Source organism: Laccaria bicolor, genomic scaffold, assembly GCF_000143565.1.
Source record: "Laccaria bicolor S238N-H82 LACBIscaffold_2 genomic scaffold, whole genome shotgun sequence".
NCBI lineage: Eukaryota > Fungi > Basidiomycota > Agaricomycetes > Agaricales > Hydnangiaceae > Laccaria > Laccaria bicolor.
In genome coordinates this window covers 809,903-829,506 of record NW_001889873.1, presented here as the reverse complement: position 1 = coordinate 829,506, position 19,604 = coordinate 809,903, and the positions used below count along the sequence as shown (strand labels likewise).

General features: G+C 49.7%; 7 protein-coding genes across 7 annotated transcripts; 5 read left to right on the top strand and 2 right to left on the bottom strand.

The window, feature by feature from the left end:
• Positions 1-1,256: 1,256 nt before the first annotated feature.
• On the top strand, positions 1,257-6,800 carry LACBIDRAFT_305228 (uncharacterized protein; the record flags this gene model as incomplete). The annotated part of the gene is made up of 10 exons (XM_001875062.1): positions 1,257-1,919; positions 1,971-4,607; positions 4,663-4,979; positions 5,036-5,315; positions 5,368-5,514; positions 5,570-5,642; positions 5,697-5,842; positions 5,898-6,334; positions 6,393-6,563; positions 6,623-6,800. The coding sequence occupies 10 exons, from the start codon at positions 1,257-1,259 to the stop codon at positions 6,798-6,800; spliced, it is 5,049 nt and encodes a 1,682-aa protein (XP_001875097.1).
• Positions 6,801-7,772: 972 nt separating this feature from the next.
• LACBIDRAFT_305227 (uncharacterized protein) lies at positions 7,773-11,117 on the top strand (the record flags this gene model as incomplete). Its single annotated transcript, XM_001875061.1, has 13 exons — positions 7,773-7,974; positions 8,034-8,136; positions 8,192-8,577; positions 8,632-8,681; positions 8,740-9,030; positions 9,082-9,294; positions 9,350-9,491; positions 9,548-9,841; positions 9,904-10,118; positions 10,171-10,391; positions 10,443-10,568; positions 10,633-10,788; positions 10,850-11,117. 13 exons carry the CDS (start codon positions 7,773-7,775, stop codon positions 11,115-11,117), a joined length of 2,667 nt encoding a protein of 888 aa, XP_001875096.1.
• A 277-nt stretch (positions 11,118-11,394) lies between these two features.
• LACBIDRAFT_305226 (uncharacterized protein) lies at positions 11,395-12,248 on the top strand (the record flags this gene model as incomplete). Its single annotated transcript, XM_001875060.1, has 2 exons — positions 11,395-11,483; positions 11,532-12,248. The coding sequence occupies 2 exons, from the start codon at positions 11,395-11,397 to the stop codon at positions 11,968-11,970; spliced, it is 528 nt and encodes a 175-aa protein (XP_001875095.1). The 3' UTR covers positions 11,971-12,248.
• A 139-nt stretch (positions 12,249-12,387) lies between these two features.
• On the top strand, positions 12,388-12,626 carry LACBIDRAFT_305224 (uncharacterized protein; the record flags this gene model as incomplete). The annotated part of the gene is made up of 2 exons (XM_001875059.1): positions 12,388-12,470; positions 12,539-12,626. 2 exons carry the CDS (start codon positions 12,388-12,390, stop codon positions 12,624-12,626), a joined length of 171 nt encoding a protein of 56 aa, XP_001875094.1.
• A 421-nt stretch (positions 12,627-13,047) lies between these two features.
• LACBIDRAFT_305223 (uncharacterized protein) lies at positions 13,048-14,727 on the bottom strand (the record flags this gene model as incomplete). The annotated part of the gene is made up of 5 exons (XM_001874484.1): positions 13,048-13,226; positions 13,278-13,890; positions 13,946-14,535; positions 14,595-14,603; positions 14,709-14,727. The coding sequence occupies 5 exons, from the start codon at positions 14,725-14,727 to the stop codon at positions 13,048-13,050; spliced, it is 1,410 nt and encodes a 469-aa protein (XP_001874519.1).
• A 1,477-nt stretch (positions 14,728-16,204) lies between these two features.
• On the bottom strand, positions 16,205-17,067 carry LACBIDRAFT_145929 (uncharacterized protein; the record flags this gene model as incomplete). The annotated part of the gene is made up of 6 exons (XM_001874483.1): positions 16,205-16,286; positions 16,341-16,432; positions 16,479-16,547; positions 16,599-16,684; positions 16,737-16,863; positions 16,930-17,067. Coding segments are annotated over 6 exons (594 nt in total), but the record flags the coding sequence as incomplete, so codon positions are not given.
• Positions 17,068-17,374: 307 nt separating this feature from the next.
• LACBIDRAFT_305221 (uncharacterized protein) lies at positions 17,375-19,494 on the top strand (the record flags this gene model as incomplete). Its single annotated transcript, XM_001875058.1, has 3 exons — positions 17,375-17,798; positions 17,852-18,255; positions 18,304-19,494. 3 exons carry the CDS (start codon positions 17,375-17,377, stop codon positions 19,492-19,494), a joined length of 2,019 nt encoding a protein of 672 aa, XP_001875093.1.
• Positions 19,495-19,604: the final 110 nt, after the last annotated feature.

The window sequence follows — 19,604 nt, the reverse complement described above, 5'->3', positions numbered from 1 at the left end:
GGGCCATGGCTGGAAGAGTTACAAGGGAAACCCCAATTCCAAATCGAGCGTCCAGCGGGCTGGGAGATAACCGGTGTTTGCTTATATTTGAAAAACCTCTCTTGGTCTCCACCAAATTTTAAAAAATCATCTTGTAACGGTACCAAGTAGAAAAGATAAGCAAAGACCGCAAACGGCGAATAAATGACCTGTATCCGACAATATCCTTATGAAATGGGTTCAGATCTCGAGAGAAGCTTGGATGCTTTACATATCGTATCTCCAAATTCGAACCCAACATTCTCATCCACGGAATGATTTATCTGATCTATTCGCTTGTTTGCCATCACCACGCCAATTTGAGCAGCAGAAGCGATCACGCAAACGAGAGTCGGGGCAGTACATGGAGAGAGATAGCTCTGAACTAGTGCTCATTGCAAAAAAAGAGCCATTCGAACAGGTATCATATCTGTAATGAAAAGCTATCAGGAACACCGACGACACAAGCGCCTAGACGGAAGATTCAATTAGTGACCCAGCTATGAACAATTTTATGTTCCACTCACCGATCGGGTATAGATTAGAAGACCAGTATTTTGACTTGGCTAATATTTCATCAAGAGATGGAGGGCGCTTGTTCCGCATTTTCAGCTGATGAAAGTTCAGGGAATACACTTGCCATAGACATAGCCAAGGGTGGAATTTGAGTATTTTCCGATCGCAGGTGTATGACGCAGAGACGGGGCGGTTAAGGTAGAAACTGGCTCTGGAAACAGCAACACTAACCAGCCTGCCACCTTCTTGGTTGGATCTGACACGCAATAACTCCGGAGACCAAAATCGACAGATTTTTCCACGTTATCGACTTGTACGCATGTCAAGAGCAAAGCAGAAAAGTAGAACACCAGATTGGCGTCCATAATAGTTTGTGGATTTGGGTATTTTCAACCCCCCTCTTAAGAAGAAAAGGGGTAATTTTCGCTTCGGCGGAAACCTTGATTGCCTTTAGTTCATGTTCAAACACGTAATGGCTCCAATTGAACGACGATAATTTGGTTTCGAGATTTGAGAGGGAGAGAACGTGATGTGTGCTTGTTTTAAAACATTGTTTAGCATTGTTTATTGAATTTACAACGCGATCACGTGGGTATTGAACGTTGTAGCTTGCCTTCATTGTCGCGCCGTCCCCGAAAGGCACTTGGGTGCACTCACTTCGGTGTCTCAGGTAAGTCAAGAAATATATTATATTACGTGGTTTATGGCTCAACTATTCAGATATGGCCGCTGTGCTCGAAACACCATCCAGAATATGGCGAAGAATTGAAGCCATCGAGGGCAGAGACATGCCATCCTTGCCTTCCCTTCCAGACTTCGAGGATTCAGCTGAAGAAGAAGATACCTCGTTGAGTAAAATACTCGAAAACGATTCTGATGACCAGTTCGAACAAGACCTCCAAAGCGTTTCCTCGCCAATCCACTCTACTCCCGCTGCATCGACTCATAACACGGTGATATCCGCCTACCGTGCCCAGTCTAGCACGTCTAGCACTGCTCGGTTTGCGAACTCCATTGCTTCCAGATCAGTCAAGTCCTTTGGTCAATCTTCCTCTCGAGGGGATTCGACAAAGCGAAGCCAACAGGACAGCTTTGATATTAGCGATATTCCATCTCTCCCTCGTATCCAGCCTGAGACAGGAACTGCACGATATTTAGACGACACTGATGATGACGAGGAGAGCAAAACGAGCGTTCCAGACGTCTACCTACCCCCACCAGAAGAGGAAGAGGACTTTCCTGCCCAGCGAGAACTTTCTTTAACCGATGCCCTCCAGCCAATCAGCCGTACAGGATCTCCATCCTTCCCTTTGGAGAATTTTGATCATGAAGGAACGCCAAAGAAGAACTATGACTTTTCAGTTAGCCTGAAATCAGAGCCAAAGGTAGGTTGATTCAGTTTATTTTGAACTGATGAAAGCTGATCCCGGTATCAGGCCTCGCCATTTGATAAATATCGTAACGTAGCATTGAGGAAGACTACTGCACGAACCCGAACCCCATCTCTTTCTCGAACTACTTCCTCAGAGGCCACCTCACCTGGTGCATCTACTCCACGAAGCGACAGGTCTACGCCTTGGTTAGAAGGAGAATCTCCTCAATCAGCTTCCTCTGCCGCTCGATCGACAACCACTTCCCCTGCCACTAGGCGCCGCTTGAACGAAGACATTACCAGCCCATTGGATCATGGACATAGCAGTGAAAGCCGGGACGCTGGGATTCGTTCGATGGATATTACGGACATCCATATTTCTCCCCTAAGGCCAGAAGATGAACGTACACAAGAAGATGCTGACGAGCACCAGCAACACATACTCCAAAACTCAATAGAAAGGGAACCTACGTTCTCATCAGATGGCGACCCCACACCGCATGCGTCGAGGATTAGTGCTGACCCAGGCTCTTACCCAGCCAGTTCACCCAGTGCTTTATCATCTCCAGCTCAATCCATTGCTTTCACTCCTACTCCTGCCTTTCCCCGACCGCGTGCCCGTTTCGACCTCCCACCACCCCCTGCCGACCTATTGGCCACGCCAGCTCCTCAGGAACAAAATGATCATGGAGAGGAGGAAGACTTGATGACTCCACATACCCGCCGTCGTTCGTTCCTCCTCTCCGTCATTAATTCCACTGCGAGACCTCGAATGAAATTCCCCACACCCCATCCACGTCACCTTTTGAGCACTCCAAGTATCGCCGAATCTACTCCAGCGGCGGGTTCGTCTTCTTTTTCTTCTGGCTCCAGCACAAACCTGCAGGCCGCATTCGCTGGCGTTACTCCAAGACCCAGGATGCCTGCCGGAAGACGAGCATCACATCCTCTGTCACAAGCAATCTCTGCATCTGCTTCGCCTGGAACGTCAGACTCAGAGTCTTCAGCCGGACCCTCGGGATCCGGCTTGGCGCCTTGGGCCACTCCAGCACAGTTCTCTCCATATGATGGAGCTGCAGATAAGGCTTCGTTTATTTCTACGGCCTCATCCCATGACTTAACTACTCACCATCGAGTGAACACGTCGTTCGATCCTGCTATGGGCTTTGGAGCAGGTGCTCCAGGACATGGTGTAGGGCGATTCAATGCCGGAAAATTGAACAATTATTTGCATGGTCTGAATCGGAGACTGCAGGAAGAGAACGAGGCGCTGCTTGCCAGACTCAGGAACCTCGAAGCGGAGAAGAAAATCGAAGAGGCGGTTTCTGCTGACCCCAGTCGAAGGTTGAGTGGTGGTAGCAGAAGAAGCTCGATGGGTACTACACTCAGTAATGTCCCAGAGGACATGGCAGAGGGATGGTTGGAGGAGAAGGCAGAGTTGGAGGATATGGTGGATGCGTTCAAGGGGGAGGTCACGAAATGTATGGTGGAGAAGGAAGAAGTTGAGAGGGAACTGGAAAAAGAGAAGGAGGAACGAGAAAGAGATAAGGAACGGTGGAGGGAACGGATGGCTGAAGTTGAGGAAGGCGTTTCTGGGATCATTGCTGGGTTGGAGAGAAAGCTGGAAGCATCGGAGAAGAGAGTAAAGGAAACTGAGGAAGAGTCAAGACGGCAGATTCAAGAGATGGAGAGGGAATTGAGCGATATTCGAGGAGAGCATGATTTGGCTGTGGACCGCGCTTCTAAGGCCGAACGTTTGCTGGAAAATGGCAAAGAGCTTGGTGGGGCCCTGAAGGAGGCAAATGAGCGTGTTGGGAAAATTATGAGCGACCTTCGGAACGCCAACGCACAGACCAAGGAACTGGAGGATGAGCTTACGCAGTCCGATGCTCGTATTGACGAACTTCAGAAGAGGGCGAAGGAGGATCAGGAGGTCATCTCAGGATTAGAGGATGAACTCAACAACCAATCGGACGCCGTCGCTTCTGAAAGAGCCAAGAACAAGCAGCTGGAAGATGTGCTCCATGAAGCCGAGGAAGAGCTTGGCGCGACCAAGGCGTATGTCAACGAGCTGGAGGAAGGTGCCTCTGCCGCCGTGGAGCAGATCGAGAAACTCGAGGAAGAACTGGCAGCAGCACATGAAACGGTCGAATCAATGGAGAACGCTGAGGAGCAGGCTTCGATCCACATGAAGAATCTTGAGGAAGACGCTGAGAAGGCTAGAGAGGTGGCAAGGCAGATGGAGGAAGCTTTGGACGAGGCTGAGCGAAAGATGCTAGCTGACGAAGAGGCACTTGCAGATCTCAAAGTTAAAGTGGACTCTCTCGAACGCGAGAAGCAACGACTGGCGTCTCAAGAAATCTCTCGCACTCCAGCAGTCGAAACAGGGTTGACCGAGGATGACCTGGAAGCTCTGGAGAACGAGCTTGATGGTGCTAACAAGGAGATCGCGCGGCTACAAACCCTCCTGGAGCAGTCCCCGGCCCGCAAGGCTATGGAGAAGGCGAAAGATATGAAGATCGAGATGCTTGAACGAGAAAAAGAGGAGTTGCTCGAGAGGAACAAGGCTCTACGGATGACATTCAATGAGATGAACACCCCGAGCAAAGTTTACAATGTCAATGGCATATCGCCTATTCACCGTCATGTGTTGTCGATGTCCATTAAGGCGCCTCGGACCCCTGGAGCCCCACTGCGAGATGTAAGCGTGGTCGCACTTTCCTACTGGGTCGTCTCCAACCTTTCTCTTCACATAGATGTCATGGCTAAACAACACCACCTCGGATCCCTCAATATCACCATTGGTGGCAGAAATTGGTCGCCTACAACGTGAACTTGATTCGGCCAACGAAAGTATCGACGACAAGTTGGACAAGCTTGAAGATGCAGGGTTGGGCGTCGTTGGTTTAACCAAAAAGCTTGAAGATTCCCGGTCGAAGATCAGCAGACTGGAAGACGAGATTGCTAGGCTTTCAAGGAAGGAAGAACGGTTCATGCGTCGGTTCAGTCGGATGAGGTGCCAGAAATGTAACATCAAAGTTGATCTTCGGAAGCTGACTCAGTTAGATGAGAGGTATGTATATGGAAAGTGTGGTATCCTGGTTGGTTCTGACCATTCGACGTTTGTAGTTCAGTGGATATCTCACGAGACAACCTCTCAGCGGAACCTCCTACCCCCCCAACTAGAACCAGCGAAGCGCTCCGTGCCGACGTCAGGTCCTTGAATGCGCATCTTGACAGTTTGAAGAAGCAATGGGAGGAAGAAAAGAAACAACTTCTTGGTGAAAAGGCCGTGCTCCAAGATGCAGCAACGCGTTTGAACGTGCAAGTTAAGAGTGCAAAGGAAGAGGCCAGAAAAGCTGCTGAAACTGCTCGTGGGGGTGATAGAGCCAAAGCGAACGTGCAGAGCGTGAGTTCTCAGTTCGATATGCTGCATTGATGTTACTTACCAGTGCTTACAGGAGCTAGAGCACGCAAAGCAAACCATTTCAGAGCTGGAAGCTGCATTGAGTTTAGAACGCGCGCAGTTGAGGTCGTTGACTGCCGAGCAGGATCGTATGGCTCGGGAGAAAAAGCAGGTCATGACTCAGCTCCAGAGGACGGAATCCGCACGTCGTTTCGTTGTCATAAGCATACAAGCCACTGATTTCTTCCCGTATATAGGACATGGATGATGTCCGCCAACAGTTGCAGAGAGTCAAGCAGGAGAACTTGGAGCTGGAGACGGAACTGAGAGGTGTGTTATTCCATTGCAGGGTCTTTTTATTCAGACTGACCGTTTCCTTTCCAGAGAACATCAACGCCGAGCAGAAGGCACGTCTCCTGGAGAAACGCGTTGCAGAGAACGCAGAGACCATCGCTCAGCTAAGGCAGGAGCGATCTCTCCTGGCTGCAGATCATAAGGACCTTCAACGCCACTATTCTGAGATATCCGAGGTGAGTTTTGTTACAGAGCGGTGGGGAGTTCTGAGCTCATGGGGGAATGTCATAGAATGCTAATAAACTCCGGGAAGAACACGCTACGCACTTCACCTCCCACGATAACCGAAGGCACCAACTTGATATACAGCTCCTCGAGATCGAGGACCTTCGCCATGCGCTGGAGCATCAGGCAAACGAGCTCCAACGCACGGAGCAAGAGAAGGACAAGATTTTCTCTGAAAAAAATGACGTCGCTGAAATGGTTGCCCTACTCGAGAACGACCTCAAGCGAGTGAGGAGGGACGCAGAAGCGTTTGGGAAGGACTTGAAGACTTTGCGTGCAGAGAAAGAAAGGGTGGAGGGGAGGCTTAAGGAAGAAGTGGCGAAGGGCGAGAGAGCGAGGAAGCAGGGTGCGGCGCAGGTGAGGTTGTTGAATGAACAGTTGGAGAAGCAGAAGGAGAAGGCGGGGAGGGCGAAGGAGGAGTTGAGGAAGCATGTGTGTGCTGCGTAGGTTTCTCTTCTCTTTTTTGCGTCTGTCTTGGAAGCGATGATTTTTTATATATAGGGACGAGATGCAGCTGTCTGCGATGAAGTTGCAGCATAATAAAGAGTGTAAAGGTCTCATGCTGCAGATTCGGTATCTCAAAGCCAAATTCGTTAGGGAGGCATGTTTTAGAGATGGGCTGGTGTATCAGAAGAAATATCTCTTGGAGTTGTTGGGGAAGTACGAGAAGAGGTACATTTCATATTCGTTATTTGTCGTTTATGCAACTGTTGATGCTGGGATTTATCCAGCGAGCGAACGATCTTCGCTTCGATAGCGAGAATCGGGTTCCCCGTTGCGGTGGCCCCTCCAGCTACGAAGAAAGCGCCAAAGTTGAAAAGCGTTGCGATGATGGTTGTTTTCTTGAGTCGCGTCAAGTGGGTTTCCTCATCCTTTCACGTGGTAGTAGCTGCCCATCTGACCCGTTGACTGAAAGGCACTCGGGGGATCTCTGGCGAGAGCAGAGTTCCGCGAAACAGGCGTTAGCAGCCGCACTCGAAGAGGTGCGCAGAAAACGAGCGACTACGGCCTCGTCGTGATTTTGATAATTGGGTCTTATTTGTCACTTTTTGGACTGTCTTTGAATTTGTTTTGTGGTTTTGATGTATATTTATATCTAGAACATGATAGCGAACATTACTTTGATCAAAGTCCAAGGGTCATGATGCGTGGTGGTTGGGTTATGACTTGGAGAATTGGTAGGGTGAGAATGGATCGATTGCAGTGGTACAAGCCACCTGATTCTGAGCGGGGAACGACACACATACGCGTGCTCCCCGCCTCTTCTTCAGATGCGAGACGTACCAGCACCGATGAAGTCCGTCGATTTGCTTCCCCTTCGCGGTGCGAAGAAGCCTGGTAGGCTTATGAAGGGCTTGTTTGGTGGGAGGTCCCAGAGCGACTGATCTTTCGCAGTCCACACTCGACCTGCAAAACGTCGTTGCCTGGTCATCGGCGCATTTAGAGAATTTGACGACTCTTTTCACGCTTACTTATGTGCACGTCAAACGAACCACGATCTGTATTAACCAACCACGCGATACCCCCTCGCCCTTTATAATCTGATGGTTTGCTGTCTTGCTGTCTTTCTTATTGTATCCCCGGTCGCTCTAGATCTGCACTGAACCCTCTTCTTGAGTAATAATACCTCTTTTCCGGCTTTGCAAGCTTAATCATGTGATTTGTTTTCCCACAGTAAGTAGGGCGCTTGATTTAGTTACATCTTCTGTAGTCCTTTCCCCGTCTTTACTTGTCTTCTATTCTGGCGTGGTGGTGGTCAAGCTGGCAGTTCTTCTGGGTACGGCTAGATCCGTAATAACTAACTATAAGTTGAAGAAAATTTTCATCTCGGCGCCATCCCTCCCTCGCTCCTTTTCCAGGCTCAATACAAGTGGTGCAAACATGAACTGGTCGGCGTCCGTTCTCACCACCGTATCTTCGGACACAGAACCTACCATCATCATTACATTTGATTCCGCGAAGTACATCTTCAATGCTGGCCAGAACACCAACCGTGCTTTTTTGCAAAGCCAGCGTAATTGGAGGAAGACTCGAGGCATTTTTTTCACGCAAGTTGGGGTCGAGAGAGCAGGCGGACTCGCTGGTGAGAATTACGCTCTGGAGAGACTTGTTGGCTGACGATTTGGATTACGCAAACTTCAGGCCTCTTAATGACATTTGCGGACGCCACCATTAAAATGTTGAACGTCGTCGGTCCTCCAGGGTTGACTCATTATCTGGCGTCGATGCGCCTGTATACTTACAGGTAATGCCTTCGTCACCTCATTGTCGTGTCGTTCTTTGTAACAAGCTGCCCGTAGGGACTCTATGCGGGTAAAACCTATCGAGGCGTCTTCATCCACCACGACAGCTTCTCCCCCGCGACCTGTCTATAAAGACGAGAATGTCGCTATCTACGCATTGACAATCTCATCATCTCCGGACTCAGAGATGGCCGCGATCGCCACCGATAGTGCAACTACAAGCGACCTTTCGGCTCCAGACATTCCATCGAAAAGGAAACGAGAAGCAACCCCAGATTCTCCTCGCAAACGCTCCTCCAACCAAACCCTTAAACAAATCATGGAAGACCCCGACTTTTTGCCAGAAGACCTCACTGACGAGCGTGCTCACGAATGGAGGGAACATGTCATTAAGACTATGTTTCCCGACACCAAAATCGATTCACCGAAAAAGGGTGGTAAAGGCAAGGGGTGATGTTATTTGACCCGTTCTCCTGTTAAAACCATCGATGCAATAGCGAAGGTTAGCAAGGCAGTTCAGCAAGACAGCGGCAACGGCTCAGCAAACGTATGTGTTTGCTCGAATAACGCTCCTCGATGTTGAGTTTATCTTTTTTTAAATTTAGGTTGACGACTGTCGTCGAGCTCGCGCCGCGCCGCCAAAAGGGTTTCATATGCAGTTGCCAGCATTTTCGCGCACTTCGGACGTTCAGGCTCTCGCGTATGTTGTAATTGGACCTCGTGTGCGTGGAAAGTTTGACGTTGAAAAAGCCGTGGAATTGGGCATTCCCTTTGGACCTCTACGCGCGAAGTTGACGAAGGGTGAGAGTATTACCTTCAAAGTGAAACGAGGCGACGAGGAGTTTGAAAGGACAGTCAAACCGGAAGAGTGTATTGGACCAAGTGAAACTCCTGGGGTATATATAAATCTCATCTACCGCACCATATTGGTTCTGATCATTCGAAAGGTGATCATCGTTTTGGACGTTCCTTCAACCCATCATATACCCGACTTGGTATCCTCTTTCAAGGATTCGGAATTCTTCAGGCAGTTCCTATCAAAGGTTCCCGGAACCTCAGATAGCTACGCTGTGCGCAATATTTTCCACCTATGTGGCGACAACGTCCTAGGAGACGAACGGTACAAGGCCTTCATGAAAGAGTTTGCACCTGACGTAAACGTAGGTTTGCAGTATAACTCGTGAGGTAAAGCCTTACTGATGAGCATCATTACAGCACGTTGTTGCATCTCGCGAACACTGCCCTGACCCGGTCACCTTTACGAGCGCCGCTTTCAACCAACTTCGCCTGAGTGAGCTCGATAATACCATGTTTCCAGTACCCAAATACCGCCTCGATCCAGAGACCAAATTTTCAGGTGGGTTCGTTCATGCTTTTGACCGAGCTCACACTTAACTACGGTGGAACATTTAGACATTGCGGGCCTACCGGAGAAGATCCACATAATGGCGTCTAACCTCTACATGAACATGCGGCCTCCAGCTCCGCCCATAATAGAGAATTTGCCTGGAGGCGGAGATAGATTCCATCCAGCCGTGAAAAAATCTTCATCTCTCGACCTGTCGCAGCTTACCTCGGGGAAGTTTGCTGCAGCGCGTTTAAACGTCGCTAATGCCCTCGAGAATGGAATGGATGTGCCCAAAGGCGCTGAAGTTGGTGTCCTCCCGCTTGGCACTGGCAGCGCTCTTCCCAGCAAGTACCGCAACGGTCGGTGCACAGACCTTTTTGAAATTCTCAATTCCTTATATCCAAATCCAAATTTTTCCTAGTCTCTTCAACTCTCATCCAAATTCCTGGATGGGGAAACATCTTACTCGATGCTGGTGAAAGCACATGGGGTCAGCTGGTCCGTTACTTTGGGACGGACGACACGTCGTCCCCGAACGTTTGGGATGTGCTCAGAAATCTCAAATGCGTATTTATCAGCCACATTCACGCTGATCATCATCTCGGTCTCTCAATGATTCTTACCAAACGTCGTTCAGTTCGTATTTTATCTGCCGTCCATTGTGGCCCACAACTCATTTTCACTTCAGCTCAACCCGTTACCCACAGAGCCTCTTTATATCGTCACGATTCGTGGAGTGAACATGTACCTCCGAGAATTATCAGATATCCAGGATTTAGGACTGAACGACCCTTCCGGAAATGGCGTCGTTCAGATCCAGAGTGAAGCTCTCCACTATCGACGTACGGACTATGCTACAGGGGGAATGTGGCAGGTTGGTGGAAACGAGCCTTGGGTTGATAGAGAGGCGTAAGTTGTGAAACGGTATCTCCTTCCACTTCCGCTAAACTCCTTGGTTAGGTCTCGTAAACACAGCAGCGATATGTGTCGCGCTCTTGGATTGGAGAGCTTCAAGACTGTTGACGTTTATCACAATGCTCGGTGTTACGGTTGTGTTGTCACCCATGTAGACGGATGGAGCATCGTGTGCGTTTAACCTTCTTTCTTCTATATTGTATAATGGCACATACTCACCTGCCGCTGTGCACAGGTTTTCCGGTGATACACAACCTACCGATAATCTTGTTCGAGCTGGCCGTGGGGCAACGCTTCTGATCCACGAAGCTACAATGGCCGACGATCAAGAAGACATGGCAAAACGCAAAGGACATAGTACGTTCGGTCAAGCCATTACCATCGGGAAAAGGTACGTTTTGCGCAATATGTTGCGTTGCATTCGCGTGAAGTTTACACTCAAACCTTGTTAGGATGAAAGCTTCCAACATCCTCCTCACCCACTTTTCCGCTCGTTACCCCAAAATGCCGCCTTCAGGCTTGAAACCGCGAGCGAGTGGCAGTACAGAACCCACCGTTGCTGTTGCATTCGACCATGTGAATCTGACGATTGGGAATATGTGGAAAATAGGCTACTACCTGCCAGCACTTCAGCAGAGTTTCTATGATACTATCGAGGAGGGAGACGAAGAAGAAGCTGCAGCTATCGAGGCTGTTGACATGGACTGTGATTTGACCTGATGCTTTCTCAATCGTGCAATTTTTCTTCTTGTGCATTGTCGTTCTGCATATATCCTCAACTCATCTGACATCTCATATCTTAATTCTCATTATCGTTCTCGTCGCTTACTCTGATAGACTTGCAACCAAGACACCGCATTATTCTGATACTACATACATGCATAGACCACCACCAATCAATTAAAACGCTTTTGACCGTTCTTTCCTCTCCGACTCTTTTTCAAGATACAGCACTGTGTAACCGCTTGTTCTTATCCTGACTAGAGCAACTTTAGAGATGGGCCGAAACGCACTTCGTCAAGACGTCGCTCGTGATGCCCTGTTCCTGAGCATTGCCATTGCCTTCATGTTCTTCACATCACACAAGTGGCATTCACGACGTTACCATTGACTACTGCAACTGTGAGGCCGCAGTCCCCAAACATGTTCAACTCTTGCGACGAGGCCAACTCATTCCCAAGACCCGTGTAACCTTCGCTTTGCTTACACTCCTACATCTCCTCGCCCTCACCTCAAAGGCATCCACGTGACTTCTACACAGCGCTGGAGAAGGAGACGAACAACACGGGGGTTTCAGTGCCCAAGTCACAATACCGACAACTGCCTCGAATGGTCCTCCAATTCCGGCATGTTAAAGAGGGGAGGGGTGGCTCACAATGTAGACGTGGCGGATGGATCGTATGGCTCGGGAGAAAAAGCAAGTCATGATTCCACTCCAGAGGATGAGGACGGAATCCACACGTCGCTTCGCTGTCACAAGCGTACTAGCCTTCCCGTGTATAGGACACGGATGATGTTCGTCAATAGTTGCAGAGAGTCAAGCAGGAGAACTTGGAGGTGGAGACAGAGCTGAGAGGTGTTTCATTGCATCTCAAGGCGGTTCTTTACTTTGTAATGTCCCTTTCCTTCCCAGGGAACACCAACGCTGAGCAAAAGGCACGTCTCCTGGAGAAACCCGTCGCAGAGAACGCAGAGAGCCGAGGCAAGAGCAACCTCTTCTGGCTGCAGACCATAAGGACCTCCGTCACGTGCTGTAGTACCAAGCAATCGGGCTCCAACGCGCGGAGCAATTCTCTGGAAAAAATGACGTCGCTAAAACAGTTGCCCTACTCAGAACGACCTCAAGCGGATGAGGAGGGACCCAGAGGCATTTGGGAAGAATTTGAAGACTTTGCGTGGGGAGAAGGAAAGGGCTGAGGGGAGGCTTAAGGAAGAAGCGGCGAGGGTCAGAGGGCGAGGAAGCAGTGTGTGGCGCAGGTGATGTTGTTGAATGAGCAGTTGGAGAAGGAGCAGGAGAAGACGGGGAGGGCGAGCCTCGGCGACTGATGAATTGAGGAAGCATGTATGTGCTGCGTGAGTTTTTCCTCTTTTGTTTGCGTCTGTCTTAGAAACGATGATTTTTACTGAGTTTTTCAATGTAGGCTTGAGAAGCAGGTGTTTGCGATGAAGTTGCAGCGTTATAAAGAGCGTAAAGGTCTCATGCTGCAGATTCGGTATCTGGAAGCCTAATTTGTCAGGAAACATGTTTTAGAGATGGCCTGGTGTATCAAAAGAAGTATCTCTTGGAGTTGTTGAGGAAGTACGAGAAGAGGTGCGTTCCATCTTCACTATTTGTCGCTTACGCAACTGCCAATACTAGAGTTTCGTTCAGCGAGCCAACGACCTTCGCTTCGATAGCGAGAATCGTGTTCACCGTTGTGGTGTCTCCTCCATCTACGAAGAAAGCACCCAAGTGGAAGAAGGTTGCGATGATAATTGTTGTCTTGAGCCTCGTCAAGTTTCACGCGGTGTAGCTGCCCATCTTCCCCGTCCACTGAAAGGCACTCGAGGGATCTCTGGGTTAGCTGCCGCACTCGAAGACGTGTGCAGAAAACGAGCAGCTATGGTGTCATCGGTGTTTGTTGGCAAAAAGTAGAATGGGATTCTATGATCAATCACCATCGTCAAGTACGCCGTTGCTTTGTGATTCATTGCTCATTTCTGGAAGATTGTGTGCTCGAACGTTTGGATGTTCTACAATGTATTTCTTTTTGAGTTTCTCGACGACACTGACACCAGGGTACCATGGTAATTCCCATTGATAAGCCGTGGGTTCAATGTTGGAATCGACTGAATTCAATGTCAGCGGCACAAACTCAAGTGTGTTGAATTCACACACACCTAAAAAACCTAAAAAAGGAAGGCAAGCTGCAGTGTCCAGATCTTCCTCAAGTTCACGAGCATCGGTACCATCATCTAATTGAGAAAGAACATCGGAAAGCCAAGCGTTGGGTCCATGTAACAGAACATCGGGCCGCTTGTGAGTTCGACTGGCAGTTTGATAGGCGCCACTTTGGTCGGCGGCGTCTTTATTGTTTTCGGAATCTTGATCCCCCTCACCGCCATCCTCATCTTCGCGTTTCCGCTTGCGTGAGCTACCTCCTCCTTTTCCACCCCCTTTCCCATTTTCTTTTGGCATCTCAACAAACTCGAAATCCTCCGAATCCTTCGTCGTATCTGCAACAAGCTTGAGAACTGCCCAAGCAAAGCGACTGTACAGTGCTTCGATCGATAGGGCATCTCCATGGAAAATGGTGTTGTGGTACTGATTTGCGAACTCCATGCTGTCGCAGAGGAAATGCACAGCCAGTTTACCCCACTTCGGTACAAAAACAAACTGTGCACGATCAAATCCGCCGAGGTGGCAATCGTACCGAAGCGCAAGCAAGTTGCAGGGCGACTGGTAATGTGGTGGTTTTCTTACAAGGTACGCATACATCTTATTCCGTCGCAGCTAACAAGTCAGAGGGTAAGGTGGTGCGATAGATCAGATGGTATATTCTACTCACCCAGGATCTCTCTTCTTCGGGAATGAGATGTGCCGTTGAGAGCCACTCACTGGATCCGGTTACGCGACACTTCTTATCCCTGAGCTTGACAATAAAACTAACTGCACTCCAGGAGGAGCCCCAATGTAAGTTCTTTGGAAGTGCTGGAGATTTTATGGACCAAGAACGAGGCATGTCTCCATGTGGGAAAGTCCAGCTCTTGAAGTCGCGGCATATAGGGTATGGATTCAGCGCGACCTTTTCAACGTGATAATAGTAGTGACCGGGAGCGAGAATTGAACCGAGATCGACATCTATTCGTTCATCGTCGCGACCTTGATGTTTTGAGAGGTATCCGGGCTCGTTGTTGGCGACAATCTGACATGCAGTCAAAAGGGTTTCAACATGGACACCAAACTGTAGTTCAGGTCCGGGTAGACGATCATAAGCTTGCCACTCGAACAATTCCACACCATTTGCAGGATGAATAATAGTAACGACGGCTAATATGGAAAAGGGATAAGGGTCAATTTTTGGGAGGTCACGAAGCTGCTGGGGACCCGAGGAGGTCGGAGTTGATCCGCTGGCATCTGCGGCAGGACTTGGAATAGCTGGCGATGAGACAGGAGTAGTTAAACTGAAGGTATAGCTCAAGAAAAGTTCAACGCACCAAGGCTTTCTTTTTGTTTGCCTTGTCGTATCGATCGACGAAGTGAAGAGGAACTTTTTCTGAAATCGAAATATTTAGATAATTATACCAAGAGACCGTGACTGTCGTCTCCACCTTTTGGTTCCTTGCTCATTCCCAGCGTTCAACTCTGCAACAGATAGGGTTTTGTTAGAACGATGCAGCTGATTGCAGAATGACAGGCCAACGATGAGCCGCGGCTGTTCCTCAACCCATTAATGTGGAGAAAGAGAGACAACGCTCTATTTTTAGTTTGTTATGTAATTTGACGGCGACCCTCCTCACGTTTTGTAGCCCCGTCGAAAGTTTGTGTTGGCCTTTCAAGATGTTGGCACGACTAACGGTGGGCTTCATGTTATAGGTGGAGTTTGAACCATGATTGAGGAGGCCTCCAGATGGACTTCTTGATTAGCATTCTTGAACCTGGACAAGTCCCAGGAGTAATGAAGTGAGAAACGTTGAGTAACTTTGGGTGTCGACTGTGGGGATGGTTTTTGATAAGTAGAGCTGCGACCGACTGAGGTGAGTGCTTGGCAGTGACTAGTGACTAGTGGGATCCGTTCTCACCACCGTAAGTATCCCTCGCCAGAGCACAAACCGTGCTTTTTTGCAAAGCCGGCGTAATTGGAGGAAGACTCGGGGCATTTTTTTTTACGCAAGTTGGGCTCGAGAGAGCAGGCGGACTTGCTAGTGAGAATTACGCTCTGGAGACTTGGACTTGTCCGTTGACGATTTGGACTACTTATGCAAACTTCAGGCCTCTTGATGACATTCGCAAACGCCACAATCAAAATGTTGAACGTCGTCGGTCCTCCAGGGTTGACTCATTATCTGGCGTCGATGCGCCTGTAGAGTCTTCGTTGCTTCACTGTCGTTTCGCCTTTTGTCCTAAGATTCCCCTAGGGATTTTATGCGGGTAAAGCCTGTCGAGGCTTCTTCATCCACCACGACAGCTTCTCTCCCGCGACCTGTTCATAAAGACGAGAACGTCAGTACCTACGCATTGACAATCTCCTCATCTCAGGACTACCAAAATCGATTCACCGAAAAAGGGTGGTAAAGGCAAGGAGTGATATTATCTGGCCCAGTCTCTTTTTAAAGACATCGATGCAAAGCAAGGCAGTTCAACAAGGCAACGGCAACGGCTCAGCGAACGTATGTGTTCCCCCGAATACGAATAACGCCCCTTGATATTGAGTTTATCCTCCCCTAGGTAGGTTGACAACTCGCGCCGCGCCGCCAAAAGGGTTCCATATGCAGTTGCCAGCAATTTTCGCGCACTTCGGACGACGTTCAGGCCCTCGCGTATGGCCTGGAAAGTTTGGCGTTGAACCTTTTCATATTGCATAAGGGTACCACCACTCCGATGAATTCAATCCTGAGTACATACACCCATTCTGAATTCGCTTGGTGTAGGTCACTGTTTCTTGACATGGATTAGCAACTGCGCTCCCCGAGAAGACGTGCACAGACAACGGTGTCGTCGTTATTTCATTAACCACTGCCTGGACTTGATGTTTTGTGCTTTCAATGTGTATTATACCCGGAATAATGATAATGTACAACGCAAGTGGTCATGATGGTTTGCGTGGTGGCTGTGTTATGACCCGCACTGCGTCTTTGGTGAATAGGTAGGATGCACCAGACCAGATTGTAGTTGTGGCTACGAGCCATCTGGTGTATCTGTCAGCAAGACTGGGAGGAGGAGGGGTGAGGGAGGTGGCGTACTGGAGTCCTTGTAGAGAGAGACCCAAGTCGAGGGGTAGTAGAGGGCTGACGGTTGTCGTTCCCATAAGTAAGAGTTGGAGGGCGGTGTTTACCTAGGAAGATATCAGGTGGATGAGGTTAATGGTTTTGGTGACTTACTTTGCTGATTGTTGTGGGTCGGACTTCGGCAGAGGGCAGTGAAAAGTCCCAGTACCGCGCAAATGTTTTCTATGTTGGAGTTGTGGGTATCTTTTCTGTGTGAAGGGATGAAACACGTACTGGATGGGGTAATGTTGCGTAACGAATGTAGAAAGCCGAGAGGCTCAGTAGAACGTCACGTCCGAGAATGATAACAGCAAGTGGGACTAGGGACTCTCGTCAGTAGTCAAAGGTGGACGTAAGAAGAAGAGAACGTACGTGGAATGAGCTCCTGCATCGTCAAAGTAACAGTCAACGTCGTCATGAGGGCCTTGTCCGCCGCGGGGTCGAGTATAGTTCCAAGAACAGAGGCCATATTGAACCTCCGCGCGAGGTACCCGTCGACCTTTGAGTGAGAAGGGGAGGCCAAGTTCAGATGGGTTTAACGGGTGTAAGAACGGGCGGGGCAGACCAAATCGGTGAGGCCCGCATAGACCAGTAAGCCCGTTGCAAAAGCGTAGTTGCTGTCCAAGATGGCGTACCCTAGGACAGGACAAGCAATTATGCGGGATACGGTAAGGAAGTTGGGGATGGTGTAGATGTTTTCTCTCAGCTTCAAGTTGTTTGGGTTTGGAGTGGGTGATGTGGAGAAGGTGCGTCGTAGGTTGAGTGAGGGCCAGGCATTGCGTTGATATTTTGGTAGGAGTGCACAGCGAACAAGGGGTTGTCGGTAGAGGGGAAGACGCGACGCGACGGGGTTAAATTTGAGCATTGCAAAGTGAACGTGTGCGCGAATTGAAAGTGTCGGTTGGCCGGACCGTGTGCTGCCGTGCAGTGATCGAAATCATTATTGGTGACAACGACCATCGGGTTGGTGTGTTACCATCGGCTGGCGGGTGTTGTACTCGACGAAAATCATGGACAGAAGCAGCACCCGTGTCAGCACCCTCACCACTCGTTCTTCTCGTTCTTTGGCACCCACTCCTCATTCACCCACCTTCTCTCGTGCTAGCACAATCTTTCACCGTCCCATTCAGCCCCCCGCTGGTCCTAGGTTGAGACACCGCGCGTCTAACATCAATATCGAATATTCCCAAGACTCACCGGTATCACCTCGGGAGGATCGTTTCTCAAAATCGTCGCTCAACTCTGAAGCACAAGAAGAGCCTGTCTCCGCGCCTGCATACGACGATCATGTCAGCCCTCCATCGCGCCGTTCTTCCCACCGCCCTCACGCAGTCAGACCCGTCACCCAACCACCAAAATTTGTCCCAGCCCCCGTAATCAAATTCGACTCTGTCCCAGTTCCCTGGAAAGGGCTGCCACTCGAAGCCGCACTATGTACGTCGCGTGCTAAAATGATATATCCTTCCAACTGACCCTCGTCAATCCAGGGACATTGGATTCGCGCGAACTCCAGAGCATCGTCTCTTGCGCCATTCGTTCATCCGCTCAAGAATCCTACATCCGTTTGTTGACTCTTGAGAACCTCGACACCGTTTTGCCTGCAGAACTGGAGAGGCTGGAGGCCTTGAAAGGCGTAACTCAATCCAAGTACCGTTTTCTTGTCCACCGGAGGACCATGTTACTGCAAGCTCTTCATTCAATCTCAAGCGTCGCGAATAACGGGGAGGATACGATGGGCGTCATTAGTAAACTGACCGTACAGCTATCAGAAACCACGGGGGAATGTGATCGACTGCTCGAAGAGCTCATGAAGATAACTGACCACGTCACGCAAATCACAAAGCTTCTTGATCGCCATTGGGCAAGTGCCCTAGCCATCGCACTCCGCAAGGTACGTCTTCTCTCTGAATCACACAACATCCTCTGACAAGTCCCCCAGCTAAACGCCAGTTACGGCCGACGCACAACAGAACTAGCCAAAACCAAAGAACGCATCGCCCAACTAGAAGCAGAACTAGAAGACGCTTGGAACGAAGCAGAAAAAATGGCGCGAGAGATGGACGAGTTTGACACCGCCGTCATCTCAGACATGGGTGAAGCCGTCATTGAAACGGCTGAAAAAATCTCATTGTCCCGTTCGCCCACATCACACGACATTCGAGCAGACGTAGCACCTCAAACGCCTCAAATTCTCTCTGTCGAGCCGAGCTTACGTTCCCCTTCTTCTTCCACCTCACCGCTTTCGCCACTTTCGCCCAAGTTCAGCAGGGACCCGAGAGACCACGACGTTTCTGTTGACGTTCCTGATTCAGTAAGCATTCGTAGCGTGCAGAGCAATCGAAGCGCGCGCAGTCACAGGAGTACCCGAAGTTTACGAGGGGACGGGAGCCGGGCGTCTCAAATCTCAGCTGCGAAGATCCGGAGCCACAGGACCTCGCAAGGGAGCTTACGCCTACCACCCATCTTCCATCGGAAATCCGGCCCAAGTCGACCAGAGGACCACCCGCCCGTACCTAGCCTCCCCCTCCAATTCACCTCTTTCTCATCCAACCTCACCTCGGCCAACATTGGCACCTTGCCACCTCTTGACGAGCCTAAGTTGGTTCCAGTCCGCAGGCGGACGAGCCTCGAGTCGATCCACGTCGTACCACCCACCACCTCCCAAACACAAAACCACAGAATGATAACCACACGCATAGTTACGGCAGACGACATCTACGTCCGACACCGACGTGACCCACGGTCAAGCAACGAGGACGATGGAGAGATCCAACTCGTCCCTCGCACACCACCCACCCGTAGTATATCCCTCAACAAAACCCTACCTTCCCTCCCCCTCCCCAGGCGGAAATCATCACTCACTTACCTGACGCGTCGTAAATCCTCCACTACGAAACAATCAGGACAACATGTACCAGCGCAGAATATACCGTCTATATGGATGAACATTGATGCGCCCAAGACGCCTGCGGAGCGCGTGGAGGGGCTGATGCGGGGTGATTCGACGTCTGGGGGGAAGGGGAGTAATAAGACGTATCAGCGGTTGAGGACGTTGACGAAGAGGTATTCGTTGCCTTTTCCTATATTTGCGCAGTCGAATTCGAATTCGGGAAAGTCGGATAGGTCATAGAGGTCGTGGTTGCTGTGAGTGATTCTACGCAGGTGTCTTTATCGTTATTCCCTCGCTCTGCTTTGTATGATATACTTACATTTGTCTATTTCTGAAGTACTTACTGCTCG